Source organism: Sciurus vulgaris (genome assembly GCF_902686455.1).
Source record: "Sciurus vulgaris genome assembly, chromosome: 9".
Classification (NCBI taxonomy): domain Eukaryota; kingdom Metazoa; phylum Chordata; class Mammalia; order Rodentia; family Sciuridae; genus Sciurus; species Sciurus vulgaris.
The window spans coordinates 26,271,090-26,288,774 of NC_136469.1; the positions used below are offsets into that span (position 1 = coordinate 26,271,090).

Below are 17,685 nucleotides of genomic sequence, written 5' to 3' on the forward strand. Positions count from 1 at the left end.
CAGCCCTTCTCCATCAAAGCTGAGAAGGTGCACTGCCCTGAGGACTTCTGGGAGGTTTATGTAAGTACTTCAGGAAGGATAACTGGACCTCTTGGGCAAGTGTTTTTTGGAGGGGTGCAATTCACTTTTAAAGCCAGTAATTCTTAAAGTAACATCACATTTATAATAAAAAAATTAAAAACAGTTTTTGTTTCTTCTTCTTGTTGGCTCTGTCCTTCAAGTATTCAGCTTGTGTTCCAAAGATGGCTTCCCTTTATCTGAAGCAAGACTGCAGGCACCTGGTGATTTTAACACTCCTATATGGAGCTCAGAGGAACGAGTGGGATCTTGGATGGGCAGATTCCACTGGTGGCTTTGCTAGTGTTAGAGCAACCCCTCCAGGTATGACAGGTGGTCCTGGGCTGTCACTCTGAGCAGGCTCTGGTCTAGAATCTTCACTGCTGATTTGGATTAAAGGTCAATTTTATGTTATAATTTTCAATTGAACAATGCTGTTTTAAGTCACATATCATGTAAAACACAATTTTTAATTCCCAGCATAATTTTTAATCCTCATATGAATAAGAATGATACAAGTCTATAATGTCTCTTCAGAGAATGGTACTTTTTTGGATCCACAGTTAAAGTTAGAAATTCTCTTTTAGATTTTGATAGTCTTCCTTCACAGATTTGGCCATGAAGAACAAGTCATGAGACCATGTGCAACATAATGACACTCCAGATTCATTTATTTGATTTCTGGATTATTATGCTTAGAACTTGTCTAAGTGCTCTTTTGCATGACCCACAGTATGCATTAAATAAGTGCTTTCTGAACACAGTGAAGGAAAGAGCATATGAATTGAATGGATATTTTGCTTATGCTCTACAACCACTTAACTTTCCTTCTCTACGAGGCTTTTAAGAGAAACAGAAAGAGAGGCTGTTAGGTTTCACTCCAAACACCAGGGTTGGCTGGTCTACCTAAAAAACATCTCTAGCCAAGGCTCAACCCAGCCTCGGTGTGATAACAAAAAAAAAGGAGCCAACTATTGCCCAAGAAGAAGTGCGTTGTGTACAGAAGCAGAGAGGGCTGGCAACCTGTGGCCAAGGGGCCTGCTGCTGGCTTCTCTGGCTGGGCAGCAACCAAGCAGACAGTTTTGCCACTTCTGACCTTGGGAGAGTCTGAAGGAGATGGAAAAAGGCAGAAGCCAAAAAAAAGGGGAAAAAAAAAAAAGAGGCTTTTACTCTTTAGCTTCATAGACTCACAGTCCAGAGACAGAATAGAGAAGCAGCAGCCTGTATTCCTAATCAGAGGGCCCAGTATGCATTGGTGAGACACAGCAGCCTCTCTGTGGGTAGAAGCAAGGTCCCTGCCCTTGACCCTTCCTATTCTTGTGGAAGGGCTGGGGGGAGGGGAATGTAAAGAAAGGCTGAAAGACCGTGATGAGTTGAGGTTCGAGTACCCATATTGTGAGCACCTTAACAGAATTATAGCTTTCTAAGACCAAAAGGGACCTCACAAAACAGCCAGTTTAATCTCATTTTAACTTAGAGGGTATAAGACACCAGGAAGATGAATGGCTGGCCTGAGATTCCAATTAGTAGAGGTGGTGTATACGCTGAGTGTCATCATTTCAAGTTCAGTGGCCTGTTAGCAGGGTCAAGCACAGAATTTGTTTTAGGTGGGCGGGGTTTGGAGGAATCTGTGGAACCACGTTTGCTCAGGAGATAGTTACCATTCATATTTCTTTATGGCAGGTTAGAAGGCATTGATAAAATTATGAGGGGGAGGCTAAAGACCTCTCCCAAGCCCACCTACAACTACTCTACTGTCTGCTCAATTTGGTGTAAACATAAAACCAAACAATTCCAGACTGCTAAGCAAAATTGCTTCTCCAAGATTACCGTACGAAACTGTTACAGGTGGAGATGACAAAGCTCCCCCTGCTTCTTGGTGGCTATCAGTCCACCAGTGTTTGTATGATTGCCAGCTGCCTTTTCTGTATAGAAGGACACTTGTGTTCTGGTAACGGTATACCAGAAGACGAGGCTGGCAAATCACCTGCTAACTGGCATGTACTGTTCCAACTGCAAATTTTAAGATGATCTTGAGAAACTGCTGCAGACTTCCCAGAGTCGAAATCAATACATGAAAGACAACTGGAATGTTAGCCACGAGTGGAATCCCAGGAGGGCAGCTATCCACACTGGCATAAACACGCCATTTTCCTAAGTGCCAAGGAGCATCAGGATAATGGACCTAAAGTACCCACAAACACCCTTGCCATTCTATCTTCATGCTACAGGGCATAAACTAATCTCTACGGGAGTCCATCTTTTGTGACACTGAATTTAAATCAGTCTGGTCAAGAAATCCTTTACCTGGATTATTCTCAATATTAACAGCTGTTACAGAGTTCACATTCCTCAATTTTCACATGCTTAAAAAACAAAGCAAAACAATTCTCAACATGTTTTCTGGGAAACTACTGTCAACCAGCTTCTTCAAAAAGATGGAAGAAATAAATTAAAAGTTTTGGGAAGAAACTATAAAATATACTATCCAGCTACCTGGGACAATTTATAAGGACCGAAAGTGATTATAAATAATTTCAGTTCTTTGTCCACAATTACGCTTTAATTTCTTTAATTACTGAAGTATAAATACTGATTAAAAGCTATGTGAATTTTTGTTATTGCTGTTGTTTTTTGGTATCAGGAATTGAACTCAGGGGCACTTAACCACTGAGCCACATCCCCAGGCCCCTTTTTATTTTTATTTTTTATTTATTTATTTATATTTTTCCGCTTTAACGAATTTTAATTTTTGAAAAGTTCACTGCATTTAAAAAATAGTGAATCTGCTTCTGTCAAAGCTAGGACATTAGTGTACAATCAGGCAGTTGCTGACAATGTTTCCTTTCTGTGGTCTCAGGAAATGGACAGTTCTCTCATACAGTTCTATCATTCGGCATCTCCACATAAAATGCAGCCAGCTAGTGTCCTGGGTGGTGTAATTCTTTCTGTGAGTCAGGGGGAGGAGGAAGGGAACAGAAGATGCCACTTGTTTTAAACTCAGTATGCTTCTTCCCTCTGTCCTAGTGAGCTCACAAGATTCTCAAAGGGAGTGTGGGCTTTGGCTCAGCACCCTCTGGACCTTCCACACTGTCCACCTCCTGCGGCCCTGGCAAGCACAACACAGCAATCTGCTGATCTACTGACTTCAGTGTAAACATCTATGCACAAGATTGCTCTCTAATCATGCGAAGGCAGCAGCCACATCTGCGTGTGAACGGGCACCAATGTCCTCAAAACCGGCCGCTGGTTTGCCCTGGCTGGTGGCCCCATTGCTCAGCTGCAGTTATGATGAGGAGGGTGTGCTTGCTACAGGCGATGCTGCCACAGGCTTAGAAAGGTGCAGGTCCCAGCTGCGGCTGGTCACCACCCCCTGTTGGGGAAGGGAGGCTGGCACTGCCATTCTCTCTGCCACCCACAACCTTCGACTTTATGGTCCCCACTCGGTCTTCAAACGACTTGAAGGTGGCAGAGTTCCTCATATCTCCAAGCTTCCTGCTGATGGCAGAGCCCATGGTAGACAGGGCAGCAGATGTCTTCTGTCCTGCCTGTGAGAGGGTTTCCTGGGTCTTCTTGTAGAGATCAGACTGGGTCACTTTCTCATTCCACTCTCTAAGTTTCTCAGAAGTTCTCATATAGGCATTAGAGACCTGCACATCGTGCCAGCTCCTGGACAGGTTCTGCTTCAGCCCCACCAAGGTGGAGAGGCCCAGCCTCCTCTTCAGCTCTCCACAGTGCCTCTCCTTGGCTGCCAGGACCTGGAGTAAAGTGACAATTTCTTCTTCCACCTTAGCAAGCTCAGCCCTCAGCTCCTCCTTCTCAGCCTCCATCAGACCCTCAACAGCAGGAGTCCGGGCAGTCACACCTGGGTCGACAGGGACATCAGTCATGAAGTCAGACAGCAGACCTTTGTTAGGAGAATTCAGGTTGATATCTTGGCCGGCGGAGTCCATGTTCATACGGCAGCCGGGCAGCAGCTAAAGGAACCAAGGGGCGGCACCAGGAGCTGCCCGCCGAGCACTAGCGAGCCACCGGACCCCTTTTTATTTTTATTTTGAGACAAAGTCTTGCTAAATTGCTTAGGGCCTCACTATGTTGCTGAGGCTATCCTCAAACTTGTGATTCTCCTTTCTCAGCATCCCAAGTTGCTGGGATTACAGGCATGTACCACCACACTTGGCTAGTTATGTGTATTTTAAAGACTTAATGAAACAGGGGGTATTGCAATACCAGATCTTCAACTCTACTACAAAGCAATAGTAACAAAAACGGCATGGTATTGGTACCAAAATAGAAAGGTAGATCAATGGTACAGAATAGAGGACACGGACACAAACCCAAATAAATACAATTTTCTCATACTAGACAAAGGGGCCAAAAATATGCAATGGAGAAAAGATAGCCTCTTCAACAAATGGTGCTGGGAGAATTGGAAATCCATATGCAACAGAATGAAACTAAACCCATATCTCTCACCATGCATGAAACTAAACTCAAAATGGATTAAGGACCTCAGAATCAGACCAGAGACCCTGCAGATTATAGAAGAAAAAGTAGGTCCAGATCTTCAACATGTCGGCTTAGGACCAGACTTCCTTAACAGGACTCCCATAGCACAAGAAATAAAAGCAAGAATCAATAACTGGGACAGATTCAAACTAAAAAGCTTTCTCTCAGCAAAGGAAACTATCAGCAATGCGAAGAGAGAGCCTACAGAGTGGGAGAAAATCTTTGCCAATCCAATCATACTTCAGATAGAGCACTAATCTCCAGAATCTATAAAGAACTCAAAAAACTCTACACCAAGAATGCAAATAATCCAGTCGACAAATGGGCTAAGGAAATGAACAGACACTTCACCGAAGAAGATCTACAAGCAATCAACAAACATATGGAAAAATGTTCAACATCTCTAGTAATAAGAGAAATGCAAATCAAAACCACCCTAAGATTCCATCTCACCCCAATTAGAATGGTGATTATCAAGAAAACGAGCAACAACAGGTGTTGGCGAAGATGTGGGGAGAAAGGTACACTCATACATTGCTGGTGGGGCTGCAAATTAGTGCAGCCACTCTGGAAAGCAGTGTGGAGATTCCTTAGAAAACTTGGAATGGACCCTCCATTTGACCCAGCTATCCCACTCCTTGGCCTATACCCAAAGGACTTAAAATCAGCATACTACAGAGATACAGCCACATCAATGTTCATAGCTGCTCAATTCACAATAGCCAGACTATGGAACGAACCTAGATGCCCTTCAATTGATGAGTGGATAAAGAAACTGTGGTATATATATACTATGGAATATTACTCAGCCATAAAGAATGATAAAATTATGGCATTTGCAGGCAAATAGATGAAATTGGAGAATATCATGCTAAGTGAGATAAGCCAATCTCAAAAAGCCAAAGGATGAATGATATTGCTAATAAGTGGATGATGACACATAATGGGGGGAGGGAAGGGTTAGTGTTAGGGTTAGAGTTAGGGTTAGGGAGGGGGCAAGTATGGAGGAAGGAAGCACTGTATAGAGGGAAAAGAGGGGTGGGAGGGGCGGGGGGAAGGGAAAAAAATAACAGAATGAATCAGACAACATTGCTCTATGTAAATTTATGATTACACAAATGGTATGCCTTTACGCCATGTACAAACAGAGAAACAACATGTATCCCATTTGTTTACAATAAAAAAAAAGACTTAATAACAGTAACAGCACATAATTGAGGCGTTCACATGATAAAGGCTCTAATAAAATGAGGATGCCAAGACCAGAGATCACAAAAACAAAGGTTATCATACTGTTTCTCCAACTGCGGTCCCTGGGCTGATCTTCCAGAGTCCCCCAGGGGCTTACTCAAGAGGCAGAATTTAGGTTGGCCCAAGGTCCACATGTCAGAATACAAGTGGAGGCTGGGAGACTTAATTTTTAATGAATTCTCCATGTAATTTTTCCTGCTCTTTAATATTGAGAACTGCTGGGGCTGGGGTTGTGGCTCAGTGGCAGAGCACTTGCCGGGCAAGTGTGAGGCACTGGGTTCTATCCTTGGCACCACATAAAAATAAATAAATAAATAAAATAAAGGTCCTGTGTCCATCGACAACTAAAAAAAAACATTTTTTTTTAAACTGACAATTACTAACCCTATAAAAGACTTTGAATGAGATCAGAAAAAGAGGGAAAACAGATGGGCGGAAGAGAATTAAAACACTGTTCTATCCTAGAGTTTCTCATTTTCTCTCTATTGGCATTTTGGGCTGGATGATTCTTTATTGAATGGACTGTCCTATGCATTGCAGAATGACTGGCAGTGTCCTTGGCCCTCTATCCACCAGATGCCAGTATCAGCCCCCTAGCCTCTAGGTGTGACGACCAAAATGCTTCCCGACTGCAGAATGTCCCTCCGAGAGGTTCCACCACCCCTGGTGGCAAACCACCAGTCTACACTGAAGAAGATGTTAAAAACAAGAAGAGCGAGCTAGGAGGATAACAAAATCCCTAGATGATATGAAAAAACAATGGAATGAGACTGGGGAAGAGAAGGGGGCTCATTCATTGCGCTCCTGTGGCTTCCTTAATAGCAGGTGTCATAAACTGGAAAGTGAGCTACGAATAATAAAAAATTCACTTTCATCTTCAAAATCTGACATATTTCACATGAAAATTTGCATTTCTGACATTTCTAAAAAAAAAAAAAAAGTTCATAAAATCTGACAAATACCTATTTCCTCCATGGCAACAAACAGCTGGAGCTGAGACGTGGCCCCTCCTACTGATGGAGCCGTGATTCCCACCCCACCCCCCACCCCCATGCTTATAGTTAGGTGAATTCTATACCAAATTCCTTAAATAGGTCATTAGGGTTGTAAGACATCAGACCCTACTTATTCATACAGTTAAACTTAAGTTTCGTTTCCTAGATGACCCAGACTTATTTGCAGTGCCACTCTTAAGTGACAGACGTAATTTGCAAGCAACACAGAGAGACCTGTGACGCCCCTAGAGAAATTTCCCAAGTTTTAGAGTAATCACAGCATCAGGCTTGTAATTCCCAAGGGGAGGACAAGTGCTCTGCCCCACCCCAGGGTGTATGTGTTGACTGACAAGAGCATATCCTGTACGCTCCTACACTCACAAAAAATGAGCAATGACTGAATGATTTCAACATTCCCCTCACATTAAAATCCAAGCTGGGCTTTATACAATAGGCCTCCTTACTAGTTATCCACTAAAAAGAGTATTTGTTCCTGTGATGAAATAGGATCTCTCTGCCACAGCTTCCTCTCAGCTGTGGGGCTGGTCTTCTCCCCAGGATCAACTTCCTGCTGACACCACCTGAAGGTAAGAGGGTCCATGCCCCTAGGTTTATAGCTGACTTCTCATCTTGGAAAGTGGCACCTCTTCCCCTGTCCCACGAGTGGCAGCCCTGCACCCGGCCCATTTCAGAGTACAATTAAACAATGACTACAAGGTAAAGGAATGGCCAGGTGACACCTTGAGCAGAGTTCACTCCATGCACAGTGCAGTTTCACAGTTCTAGTTATCTAGGCACACAGATGACTGGCCCCCAGGATCAATGCCTGACAGGTCCTCCATCACAATGTTCCCCTTTTCAGCTTGCAGACTTCTCTGCTTCCCAGAGTTGCAGCTGAAAGACAATCATTGCTGTCATGATATTGAACATGGTGCTCCTGATTTTCACTCAGTTAAACTAGTGCCCAGACATGGGCTGAGCATCTGTCAATCTTGAAGATCCTGGAAGACAGGTTTTCCTCCCACCTTAAATTAGTGTATTTCCCCCGACTTCGACCTTGTGAATGACAACTGTTCTGGAAACCAGGGGTTCTACGATTGGGCTGATAATCCCTGAGGTTTACTCCACTTAAGCTTCTCAACTAAATCTTCCTTAACCTGATCATCTTGGGCTCATTTCACTCCTCTGGCTTTCTTAGCTTCCATTACCCCTTTTCCTTGCTTCTTTACATTCATCTTGGTGGATCATTTCTCTACTCTTTTATTCTAGATCAACTCATCCTAACTTCCTTTCACCTTGGACTTAATGCTTCACCACAAACCACCAGGCCAAGGCTAGAATTCCCACCTGCACAGCAGCAATGGCTGATCCAATATCCCAATTCCTCCAGGCTGGTAACAGAAACTACTTAAATAAGTGCATCAGGAAGTTCAAACCTTACTTTAAAATTCTTTATCAGGAATGGTAAATAGTGATGCTAAACCTTTTCTTCAACTGATTATTGAAGAAGTTGTCCAGATTATACTACGGAAGTCAAATGGCAGGTCAAGACCTACACTTGCCTGGTACAGAGATGGAAAACATATTACGCCAGAACTTTGTTAAAACAGCATCTTTCGAATCTTTGTTACGGAACTAGTTTTAAAATAAGGCCCCTTTTTTTCTTTAATAGCTGCATAACCAAACTTAGGCTTTTTAGTTTTATTTTTTTAAGGATACAGCTCTGTAGTATGCTGGCAAGGTTTAACCACATTCTCTCATTCACTCATTCATTTATTCAGTAGTATTTATTAAGCAGTGACTGTACTACCAAGGGCTCTGGATGTAAACACAAAAGGACAATCCTGTTCTGGGGAAGTTCAGAATATTTGGTAAGAAATAATTATAATACAAATAATTATAATACAGTGTGATAAACTGGCTATAATAATTACAATACAGTGTGATGAATTGACTACAATAGAAACTTTTGAAGCACAGGGGAGGTACTAACTGACTCCATCAAAAGAAGGCATAAGAAGCTTTATAGCACAAGTGTGAATAAACTATACGTATGTGTCATACTTTAAAACAATCTGGGAGGGAAAGAAGGTCCTCCCCACTGGGAGGACTAACCTCTGAGGCAATGATACTTTTTGAGTGGCCTGAGTGAATTAGGCCAGGGAGGAAGGTGTAGGCTGCTTAAGAACTGCGTGGACACAGGCACAACTGGGAAGCCATGGGGAAGTGACTTGGTGGAGAGCAGGGTTAGTGTTGAGGGGAAGAACAGAGAGGGGGATTGAGAGGGGCGAGGATGCAGAGAACCAGGATCAGGGACACATCCAGAAGTCCCAGGGTGGCAGCGTGTTCCTCTCAGACATGAGTCATTACATATTATGTTAGGCAGAATAATGGTCCCCCAAAAATGTTCACCTCCTAACCTCTGGAAGCTGAGCATGTATGACCTTATATGGCACAGAGACTCTGAAGACTTACTTAGGGATTTCACAACAGGGAAATGATCCTGGATTATCTAGGCCTGTCCAACATGATCACGAAAGTCTTTATAAGTGAAAGGTGGAGGTGGGTTGCGGGAGGAGGAGCAGAGACCATGGCAGCAGAGGTAGCAGTGTGCATTTGATCTGTCTTTGAAGAACACGGTCGAACCCCTCGAACCTGGAACAGGCAAGCAGATGAATTTCTTCTAGAGCTCCTCACAGGAACCCAGCTTGATGACACACTGATTTTAGCCCAGCAAGATCCATTTTGGACTTCTAACCTATAGAAAGATGGGATCCTGCATTTATGTTTATTTTTAAACCAATAAGCATGTGATCATTTGTTGCAGCAGCTGCAGGAAACTAATACGCATAGGAATCCTGTTGGCTCCCTCCTGGCCTTCCTATGGGGCTGGTGTAAATGAAAGGCCACTGGTAAGACTGACAAAGCTGGACTTGTCAAACCAGCCACACAGACTTAGTAGAACCTGCCCCAGCCCTGAAGTTGTTGCCTGTGGAGAGGGCCTGGGGAGCAGGTGGCAGGACTAGTCACTCAGGACAAATCCTGGGAAAAGATTTGAAAGGGGGCAGGGAAGAGACTGAAAGGGGTGTGTGTCTGAGTTGACCACAAACCAGTGCTGTGCTCACGGCTTTATGTTCAGTCAAAAGATCCTTTTAGTTTGGATTTCAAATAACTCAAGGAGAGGCTTCGGATTTTATTTATTTCTTTGTAGTACTGGGGATTGAACCCAAGGCACTTAACCACCAAAACACATCCCCAGGCATTTTTGATATATTATTTAGAGACAAGGTCTTACTCAGTTGCTTATGGCCTCACTAAGTTGTTGAGGCTGGCTTTGAATTTGTAATCCTCCTGCCTCAGCCTCCCAAGCCACAGGATTACAGGCATGCACCACCGTGTCCCGTCAGATTTTGTTTATTAAAGAAAAAAAAAATAACATTAAATTGAGAAAAATTGATCCACAGAATATGAAAGTCTGTTAGGGAATAAAGTCCGGTTGCAGAGTAAATAAATCAAAAAGTCACCTCATTTAAGGTTTCCCCTTTGTTTTCAATCTGTTTTTCAACTCCAGAGTATCTTAATCAAATGTTTTAGCCACATAAGGATTTTTCTTTACCTATAAATCAATGGGAAAACAGTAGTATCACCAGTAACACTATCTGGAAAAGTTTAATGATGTGACCTGAATCTTCTAAACTGAGGATGGAGAAGAGGGTCCAGCTTCACGGTGCCCAACTTTCCTTTCTAGACGGCGCATTGTGTGAGCATCAGCAGGTGCCATGAAGCCTTTGGATGGAGTGTGTGTGCAAATCAAGTGTGGGATGAACTCACTCAGGCACCCAGGGGTGGGGCCCCACGAAGGCGCCCTGAGATCCTGCCCCCTTGTTTCAACAGGTAAAAGTCGTCAAGAAGTTGCTGATTCTGCTTCTAAAGCAGCAACTCCAGAGCTCTGAGCCGCCATCGGTACTAGAGGTGCTCTGTAAGTATGTTTTTCCTGAAGCTCCTCTGCTTATCTGGCCCACGACAACTCTTTGTTCTTAAAGATGAAAACCAGGCCAGCGACTACCTTCTCATAGCCATGCTGAAATTCTCACGAGCAGCACCTGGCCCCGCTGAGGCATGTGATCCTGGACGCTTGCCAAAGGACTGGATGGATTCATCAGTGATACATTATTAAATATCGTGATCCCTTCCTATAAAGTCTGACTGATCTTACCGTAAAAAACATTTGAAAACAATGTTTATTTTTTATCACTATTTAAAAGTACTTCATATCATGACATTCTCAAACACTGTACAGAACACTGAAGGAGGAACACAGGGCAACTACCTTTTGGAGTATTTTAATGACCTAAATCAGCAATTGCCTTTTACATTGTTGGTGACAGATCTTTTCAAAATAATGAAGCAGCCCATTCTGATGAGACCATTTCTATTAGCCGTGCTAGTTCAGCTTTTAAGAAATTCTCTATGAAATAGTAAATCATTATTTTTTAATTAGCAACTAAAGTGCTCAGAAAACATCTTGACTATTATTCTATCTTTATCCTCCCATGTATTACAGAAAACTTTTACTCCCCTTTATTAATCACTGTAGTGAGTATTTTATAAGTATTATTAACACATATTAATTGTACAAATTAGCTGGGTTCAGTGTGGTACTTCCATAAATACATACAGTAGGCACTGTCACATCTAATCACTTTTTCCCCACCCTCCCCAATCTCTAGTGACCACTGTTCTGCTTTCAGGTTGACCTTTTTAGCTTCTACCATAAGTGGTACTTGTCTTTCTATGTCCAGCTTATTGCACTAAACATGATGTCCTCCAGTTCCATTCATTTTGCTGCAAATGACAGAATTTCATTCTTCCTCATGACTGAATAATACTCTACTATCTATACTAACCACACTATCCTTACCCACTCATCTGTTGATAGGTACCTAGGCTGATTTCTTATCCTAGCTATTCTGAACACTGCTGCAATAGACATGGACATGCAGGCATCTCTTTGCTAGGCTTAACTTCACTTCTAAAATTATATGCCCCAAAGTGGGACTGCAGAATCATATGATAGATCTGTTTTTAAACTTAATTATTTAGCTAAATTAATTTTTTTGGTGCTGGTGATCAAACCTAGAGCCTTGTGCAATCTGGGTAAGGACTTTGCCACTGATTTACACCATGCCAGGTGGATTTACTTTTAGTTTTTTTGAGGACCCTGCACACTGTTCTCCCTATAGCTTTACTAATTTACATTCCCATCAACAGTTTCTGAGAGTTCCCTTTACTGGGCATGTTTACAGGATTTTGTGTCTGTGTGATTGTACACTATGTCAGGGCCTTGCACGTGCTAGACAAGTGCTCGACCACTGAGCTATATTTCCAGTCCCATTTTTTGTTTTTGGTAAGAGCTACTCTAGCTGGGTGAGGGGGTGAGGTAGTACCTCATTGTAGTCTGGGTTTGCATTTCCCCAATGGCTAATGATATTGCACGTTTTTCCTTTTTTTTTTGGGGGGGGGGCATTCGTATTTCTTCTTTTCAGAAGGTCGACTCAGATCATTTGCTCATCTTTTTAAGTGGCTTACTTGGTTTTTGTTGTTAAGCTTTTTGAGTTCTTTATATATCCTGGATATATAGAGAGGGTCATCGACCCTCTGTCAGACAAATAGTTGGCAGATATTTTCTCCTATTCTCTGGATTGTCTCTTCATATTTCTGATTGTTTCCTCGGCTGTGCAGAAGCTTTTCAATCTGATGCCATCCTATTCATCGATGTCTGCTTTTGTTGGCTGTGCTTTTGGGGTCCTATCCAGAAAATCCCTACTTGTATCCATGTCTTGAAGTGTGTTCCCTTTTTTTTCTTTTTTCTTCTGGTAGATTCAGGTCTTACTTTAAGTTCTGGATCCACTTTGTGAGTTAATTTTTGTACAGCCTGAGAAATAGGTCAAGTTTCAAACTTCTGCACATGAATATGTAGTTTTCCCCAGAACCATTTATCAAGGAGACATCCCTTGCTCTGAGGTATGTTTTTGGTGTCTTTGTTGAGAATCAGTTGGCTGCAGATGCACGGGTTTACGTCTGGGCTCTCTGATCTGTCCCATGGTCTTTGGGTCTGTTTTTATGCCAACACCATGCTGTTTTGTCACTGTGGCTCTGAAGTACTTCCGGAAGCTAGATACTGTGATGCCTCCCACTTTGCTCCTTTTGCTCAAGATTGTTTAGATTATTCAGAGACTTCTGTGTTCCTAAATTTCAGGGTTGTTTTTTCTAGTTCAGTGAAGAATATCTCTGGCTTTTTTTTTTTTTTTAGTTGTAAATGGACATAATAATTTTATTTATTTACTTATGTAGTGCAGAGGATCGAACGAACCCAGTGGAGCAGGTTAGTGCTCCACCTCTGAGTCACACCCCAGTCCATGTCACTGGCCTTTAGATAGGGACTGCATCAATCTGCAGTTCAGTTTGTGTAGAATGGACACACGTGGGGCAGCTATTGTGAATAGGACTTTCTTGATATCTTTCTCAGCAAATATGTTACTGAGTTTGCATTGAATAAAGAAAAGCTATTGGAGTTTGTTGATTTTGTATCCATGCTACTGTTGTGTTTTTTACAATTTGACAAATCAATCAAAATAATTTTAGTGTTAAAATTGGGTTAACCTTTAAAGGTATGTCATTGGTCCAGAAAAACCATCACTCTAAACTAATGATATTAAATGTTAAATAAACTTACTACTTCAGATTGACATAGAAGGACATTTACGGGAATGGTTTTCTGTGCCTTCTGGAGGTGAGACAAGAGGACTGCACAGTAACATGAATAGCTTTCCCTCCCTACCACAATCACACATTTCATTGTGAAGAGGGGGAAAGACTGCTTGTCCAGAGAGCCTACAAGCAGCAGATCAGTAGGCATTAGAATTTCAAATGAAGACAAAGTTATATTCCCTAGTTGTTGTAACTATCAACTTATAATAAAAAATTCAATGGTTGCAACTTTGAGATATCAGTCTGATACATGACAGACAGGCACATCGCCTCCCTCAGAGACAGGCAAGCACATCGCCTGGAGTGACCGAGGACCCCTTTCTAAAATGGCTGGGGCAGCACTCCCAGGATGCTTGGCTCCAAGTGGCTGGTTCTCCTCCCCCACCCATTCTACACCTGAGAACTCATCCCCCAGCTTAGAGTCTGGGGTCAGTGCTGGCATTCAGGGACAGAGGACAGTTCAGCTATAGACAAATGGTCCATAGGAGAATGTCCATCTTACACATTAATGGATTTCTTTGTAAAAGTTTAAGATTTGCTTTATTGATGATTTTTTTGTGTGTGTTTTGTTTTGGTTCCTGCATTTTCAAAGTAACCATATCAAAAAGTTTTCAACTCTAAAATAAGGCTTTTATTCTGTTCCAAGATGCATGAAAAGCTGCTATTTGTCAATTTGCTATTAAAAACTGATACGTTTTCATTCTTAAATGCATGGAAAGCTTTAAATAAAAATTAGGGTGTCAGAAAACTTGCTATGATTACGTTAATGTGGAATTTCCACAACTAACACTTGACTGTAGTTTTCCCATCTATTATCCTCTGCTATACTCATAGTCCTTTTCTAAAAACTGGATCACAGTGGCCTTGGGTTGTGGCTCAGTGGTAGAGCATTTGCCTAGTACATGTGAGGATCTGGGTTTGATCCTCAGCACCATGTGAAGACAAATAAATAAATAAAGGTATTTTGTCCATCAACAACTAAGATATATATATATATATATATATATATTTTTTTTTTAAATTGGATATTTTAAAAATATACTTTTAAAAACTTGGACATTTTTGAAGGTCATGGTGCTATCAACCACACCAGCCCAAGTAAAGTCAGGGAGGCAAAGCAACCATTTCTCTGATACTCTGGAGGATGCAACCCAACCAGAAGATCTGTTCCCACAGTGACCAACTGATTGAGCTGGACCCTCTCTTGGCACTTTTGAATGTAGGATCTCAAGTGACAATTTGGCCGAGACAGTCAAAGAGAGGCATTTAGTAGAAACGCACAGTGAAAACCAGGTGTCAGCAGAAGCCACAGTGTGGTGGGGAGAGGGGGCTGGTGAAACAGCAGGAGAGGGTAAAAAAAAAAAAAGTAGGGCTGGCTGGGGCTCAGTGGTAGAGCATTTGCCTAGCATGTGTGAGGCACTGGGTTCAGTACTCAGCACCACACAAAAATAAATAAAACAAAGGTATTGTGTCCATCTACAACTAAAAAACATTTTTTTTTAAATAGAAAAATTAAAGAGAAATGTCCTAGAAGTTAAAAGCCTGAATCTCAGTACTTCACGAAGACTAATTGTGCAATTATTAATATTCTCAGAATAGAACTCCGTCATCTGAGGTAGCATGACAGGATGTGACAATAATGTGAGGTGCCAAAACAACAAAACAAAAACACCCCCCACCATTATTTAAATAGAGTTAGAAAATAGGTGCGTGTTGCCAAAGCTCTCAGTTAGTGGGTAGACGGGAGGGGCACTGGGAGACTGGACCAGAGAGAGCTGTGCATCTGAGCAGGCCACTCAGAAAGGGGACAGCTGTGGTTCTGGGTCTCTTGAGACCACCAAGGACAAATGACAAGATTTCCTAGATATGAAAGGTTTGCGCTACTAGGCCCCAGGATCCTTATAGCAGATTGGGATGACAAGCACAGGAAAGACTGTAGGTGAAAGAGTTAAAGGAAACATGGAAGTCCTACCATATCCAAGCAGAAATTTCTAACATCCCTGGGTTTCATATTTTAAAAAATTCACAGAAAAGCAGTCTCCTTGGATTATCTCACCAAGGCGTGTACACATACAAATGTACACATTTCTGGAGACGGATGACTTCTCCGTGTATCGCCTGTAAGGCTGCTGTCCTAAGATGTTACCACTCATAAGATGATGATGATAAAATATAAGAACTCTGAAGAGAATAAATAAAACTATACAGTGTTTGCAAATTATAATCAAAGTAGCTAAAATTTGAAAGAAAAAATCTTAGCGTTGAAGAGAGAGAGAAAGATCTTTTGTTTTGTTGGAGAACAATCCCACACTTTCCTCCAGAAACTTCTGCAGGGTAAAAATATCAGTTAATTCACCAGTTACATTACTATGACAATTTACACAGTTTCACTTATACCTAAAGACTACCAAAACTTACTTTTCTTTTTTTTTTTTCCCCCCGGTGCTGGGGATCGAACCCAGGACCTTGTGCTTGCAAGGCAAGCACTCTACCGACTGAGCTATCTCCCCAGCCCCAAAACTTTTCACACTGATTGACAAAAATGTATTATTTCCTCCTTGACTTGACGGTTCAGAAATCCCATTGAAATTTTTATCGTCTATAAGCAAGAGGAATTAAAAGAAACAAAGCAATCTGAGGACTGACATCTCTTCACAAAACTCAGCATCCCTAAGTTTTCTAACTTCTATAACAGCAGAATATCCTGACGCAGGAGACCCTTAAAGATATAAACTGTGTTTTCCTTATTGAATTTCAAATATTAAAGCTACTCTCTCACTGGCATGGCTCCTGCGATTTCTCTCATCACACTGACACTGTGCGACTCTTATAGGTGACCAAGTCAACTAGTTACAGCAAAATGTTGCCAAGGAAAGCCAATTTTTCTCAAATAAAAAGCTCTCTCCTTCCTGCTTTCGCTCTGGGTTTGGTGGTCAGTCATAATTCTGTCATTCTTTGGTCTCTGGGTCTTTTGTTTACCAGCTCACTTCTCCATTTTAGTTTTTAAAGGATTTCACGGTAGGTGATGTACCAGTCTCTAAGTCTTTGTTTCCCCTCTTTCCTGTTCAGAAAGAACTCCTGTGGCAATCTGCGTGTAGAATTCTTTGCCTCTTCTGTTCAGAAATACTGCTAGTGGGTCTTTTGATGACTTTCTTCTTGAGACAAAACTGTGAACTCCATTTAAGTTTTATTATAAAACACGTTCATATTACTAATAAACTAGGAAAGAAAGAAGAAAAGCGCATTCGTAATCTTACCACACTAACAGACCATTTTGGTATTCAATTTCCTCCTAGTCTCTTGACTTATGCAAATCTTTTCATCAATAGTTGTAAGCAGAGAATAAGTAACCCAGATCATTTTACATAATAATTTTTCATTATAAGTTTTTTTTTTTTGAGAAAATGTTCTATGTGGTTATAAATTTCATAATCACAATTTTATTGGCTGATTAACACTGCATTGTGTAGATGAATTTTAATTTAAATATTTTACTGGCTGTGGTTCCATCTTTTTGGTAATGTATATGTATATCTTCCTCTGAACTTTCCCAGCCTTAGTGTTATGTTTTCCTTCCTCCACAGGCAACCATGATGCCCGCTGTTCTACTGCTTCCTGTGTTTGAGATGTCTCTCTTCACGTGACAGGTACCATTCCCCCAGGGGAAGGTAGACTCCATATGGCCACCTGTAACAGTTCCTACTAAATTGAGTAAAAATGATTTCTGAGACCAAGGAAAGCTACAGGTATGTGTTGGAAGTAATCTGGAACCAGAATTAGGAGCTGGTTTTAGGAACACCCTGTGGCTCTGAAGTCCATTTTTAAGATTTATTTTATTTATTTATTTTTAAAAATTTTATGGTTAGCTCTCCAAGGTTGGCTTCCTCTCAAGTTTACAGTTTTAAAGCTACAGGAAACAAGATTTTAATATTTTAGAGTCTTCATTAAAGGAAAGTGCAAGTAGACTTCTCAGCATGTTTACTGGAAGATACAATAACGTGAGGAGTAATTAAGAGAAGAGGAAAGAAGATGGAGTTAGGATCCTTCTGCGGCATTTTTCAGGTCTCTAACGATACCACGTTGGGTTCCAAGTTCCTCATCT

General features: G+C 41.6%; 2 protein-coding genes across 5 annotated transcripts in view; both read right to left on the minus strand.

Annotated features, from left to right (window-relative positions):
• Positions 1–17,685, minus strand: part of NR3C2 (nuclear receptor subfamily 3 group C member 2) — a 330,269-nt gene that overhangs the window by 72,673 nt on the left and 239,911 nt on the right. The window lies entirely within an intron of this gene.
• Positions 2,792–4,030, minus strand: LOC306670116 (tumor protein D54-like). The gene has a single exon (XM_079154585.1). The coding sequence runs from the start codon at positions 4,014–4,016 to the stop codon at positions 3,390–3,392; it is 627 nt and encodes a 208-aa protein (XP_079010711.1). The 5' UTR covers positions 4,017–4,030; the 3' UTR covers positions 2,792–3,389.

Bases quoted from the DNA above. Each gene is read 5' to 3' on its own strand.
- LOC306670116 (XM_079154585.1), bottom strand. From the start codon at position 4,016: ATGAACATGGACTCCGCCGGCCAAGATATCAACCTGAATTCTCCTAAC.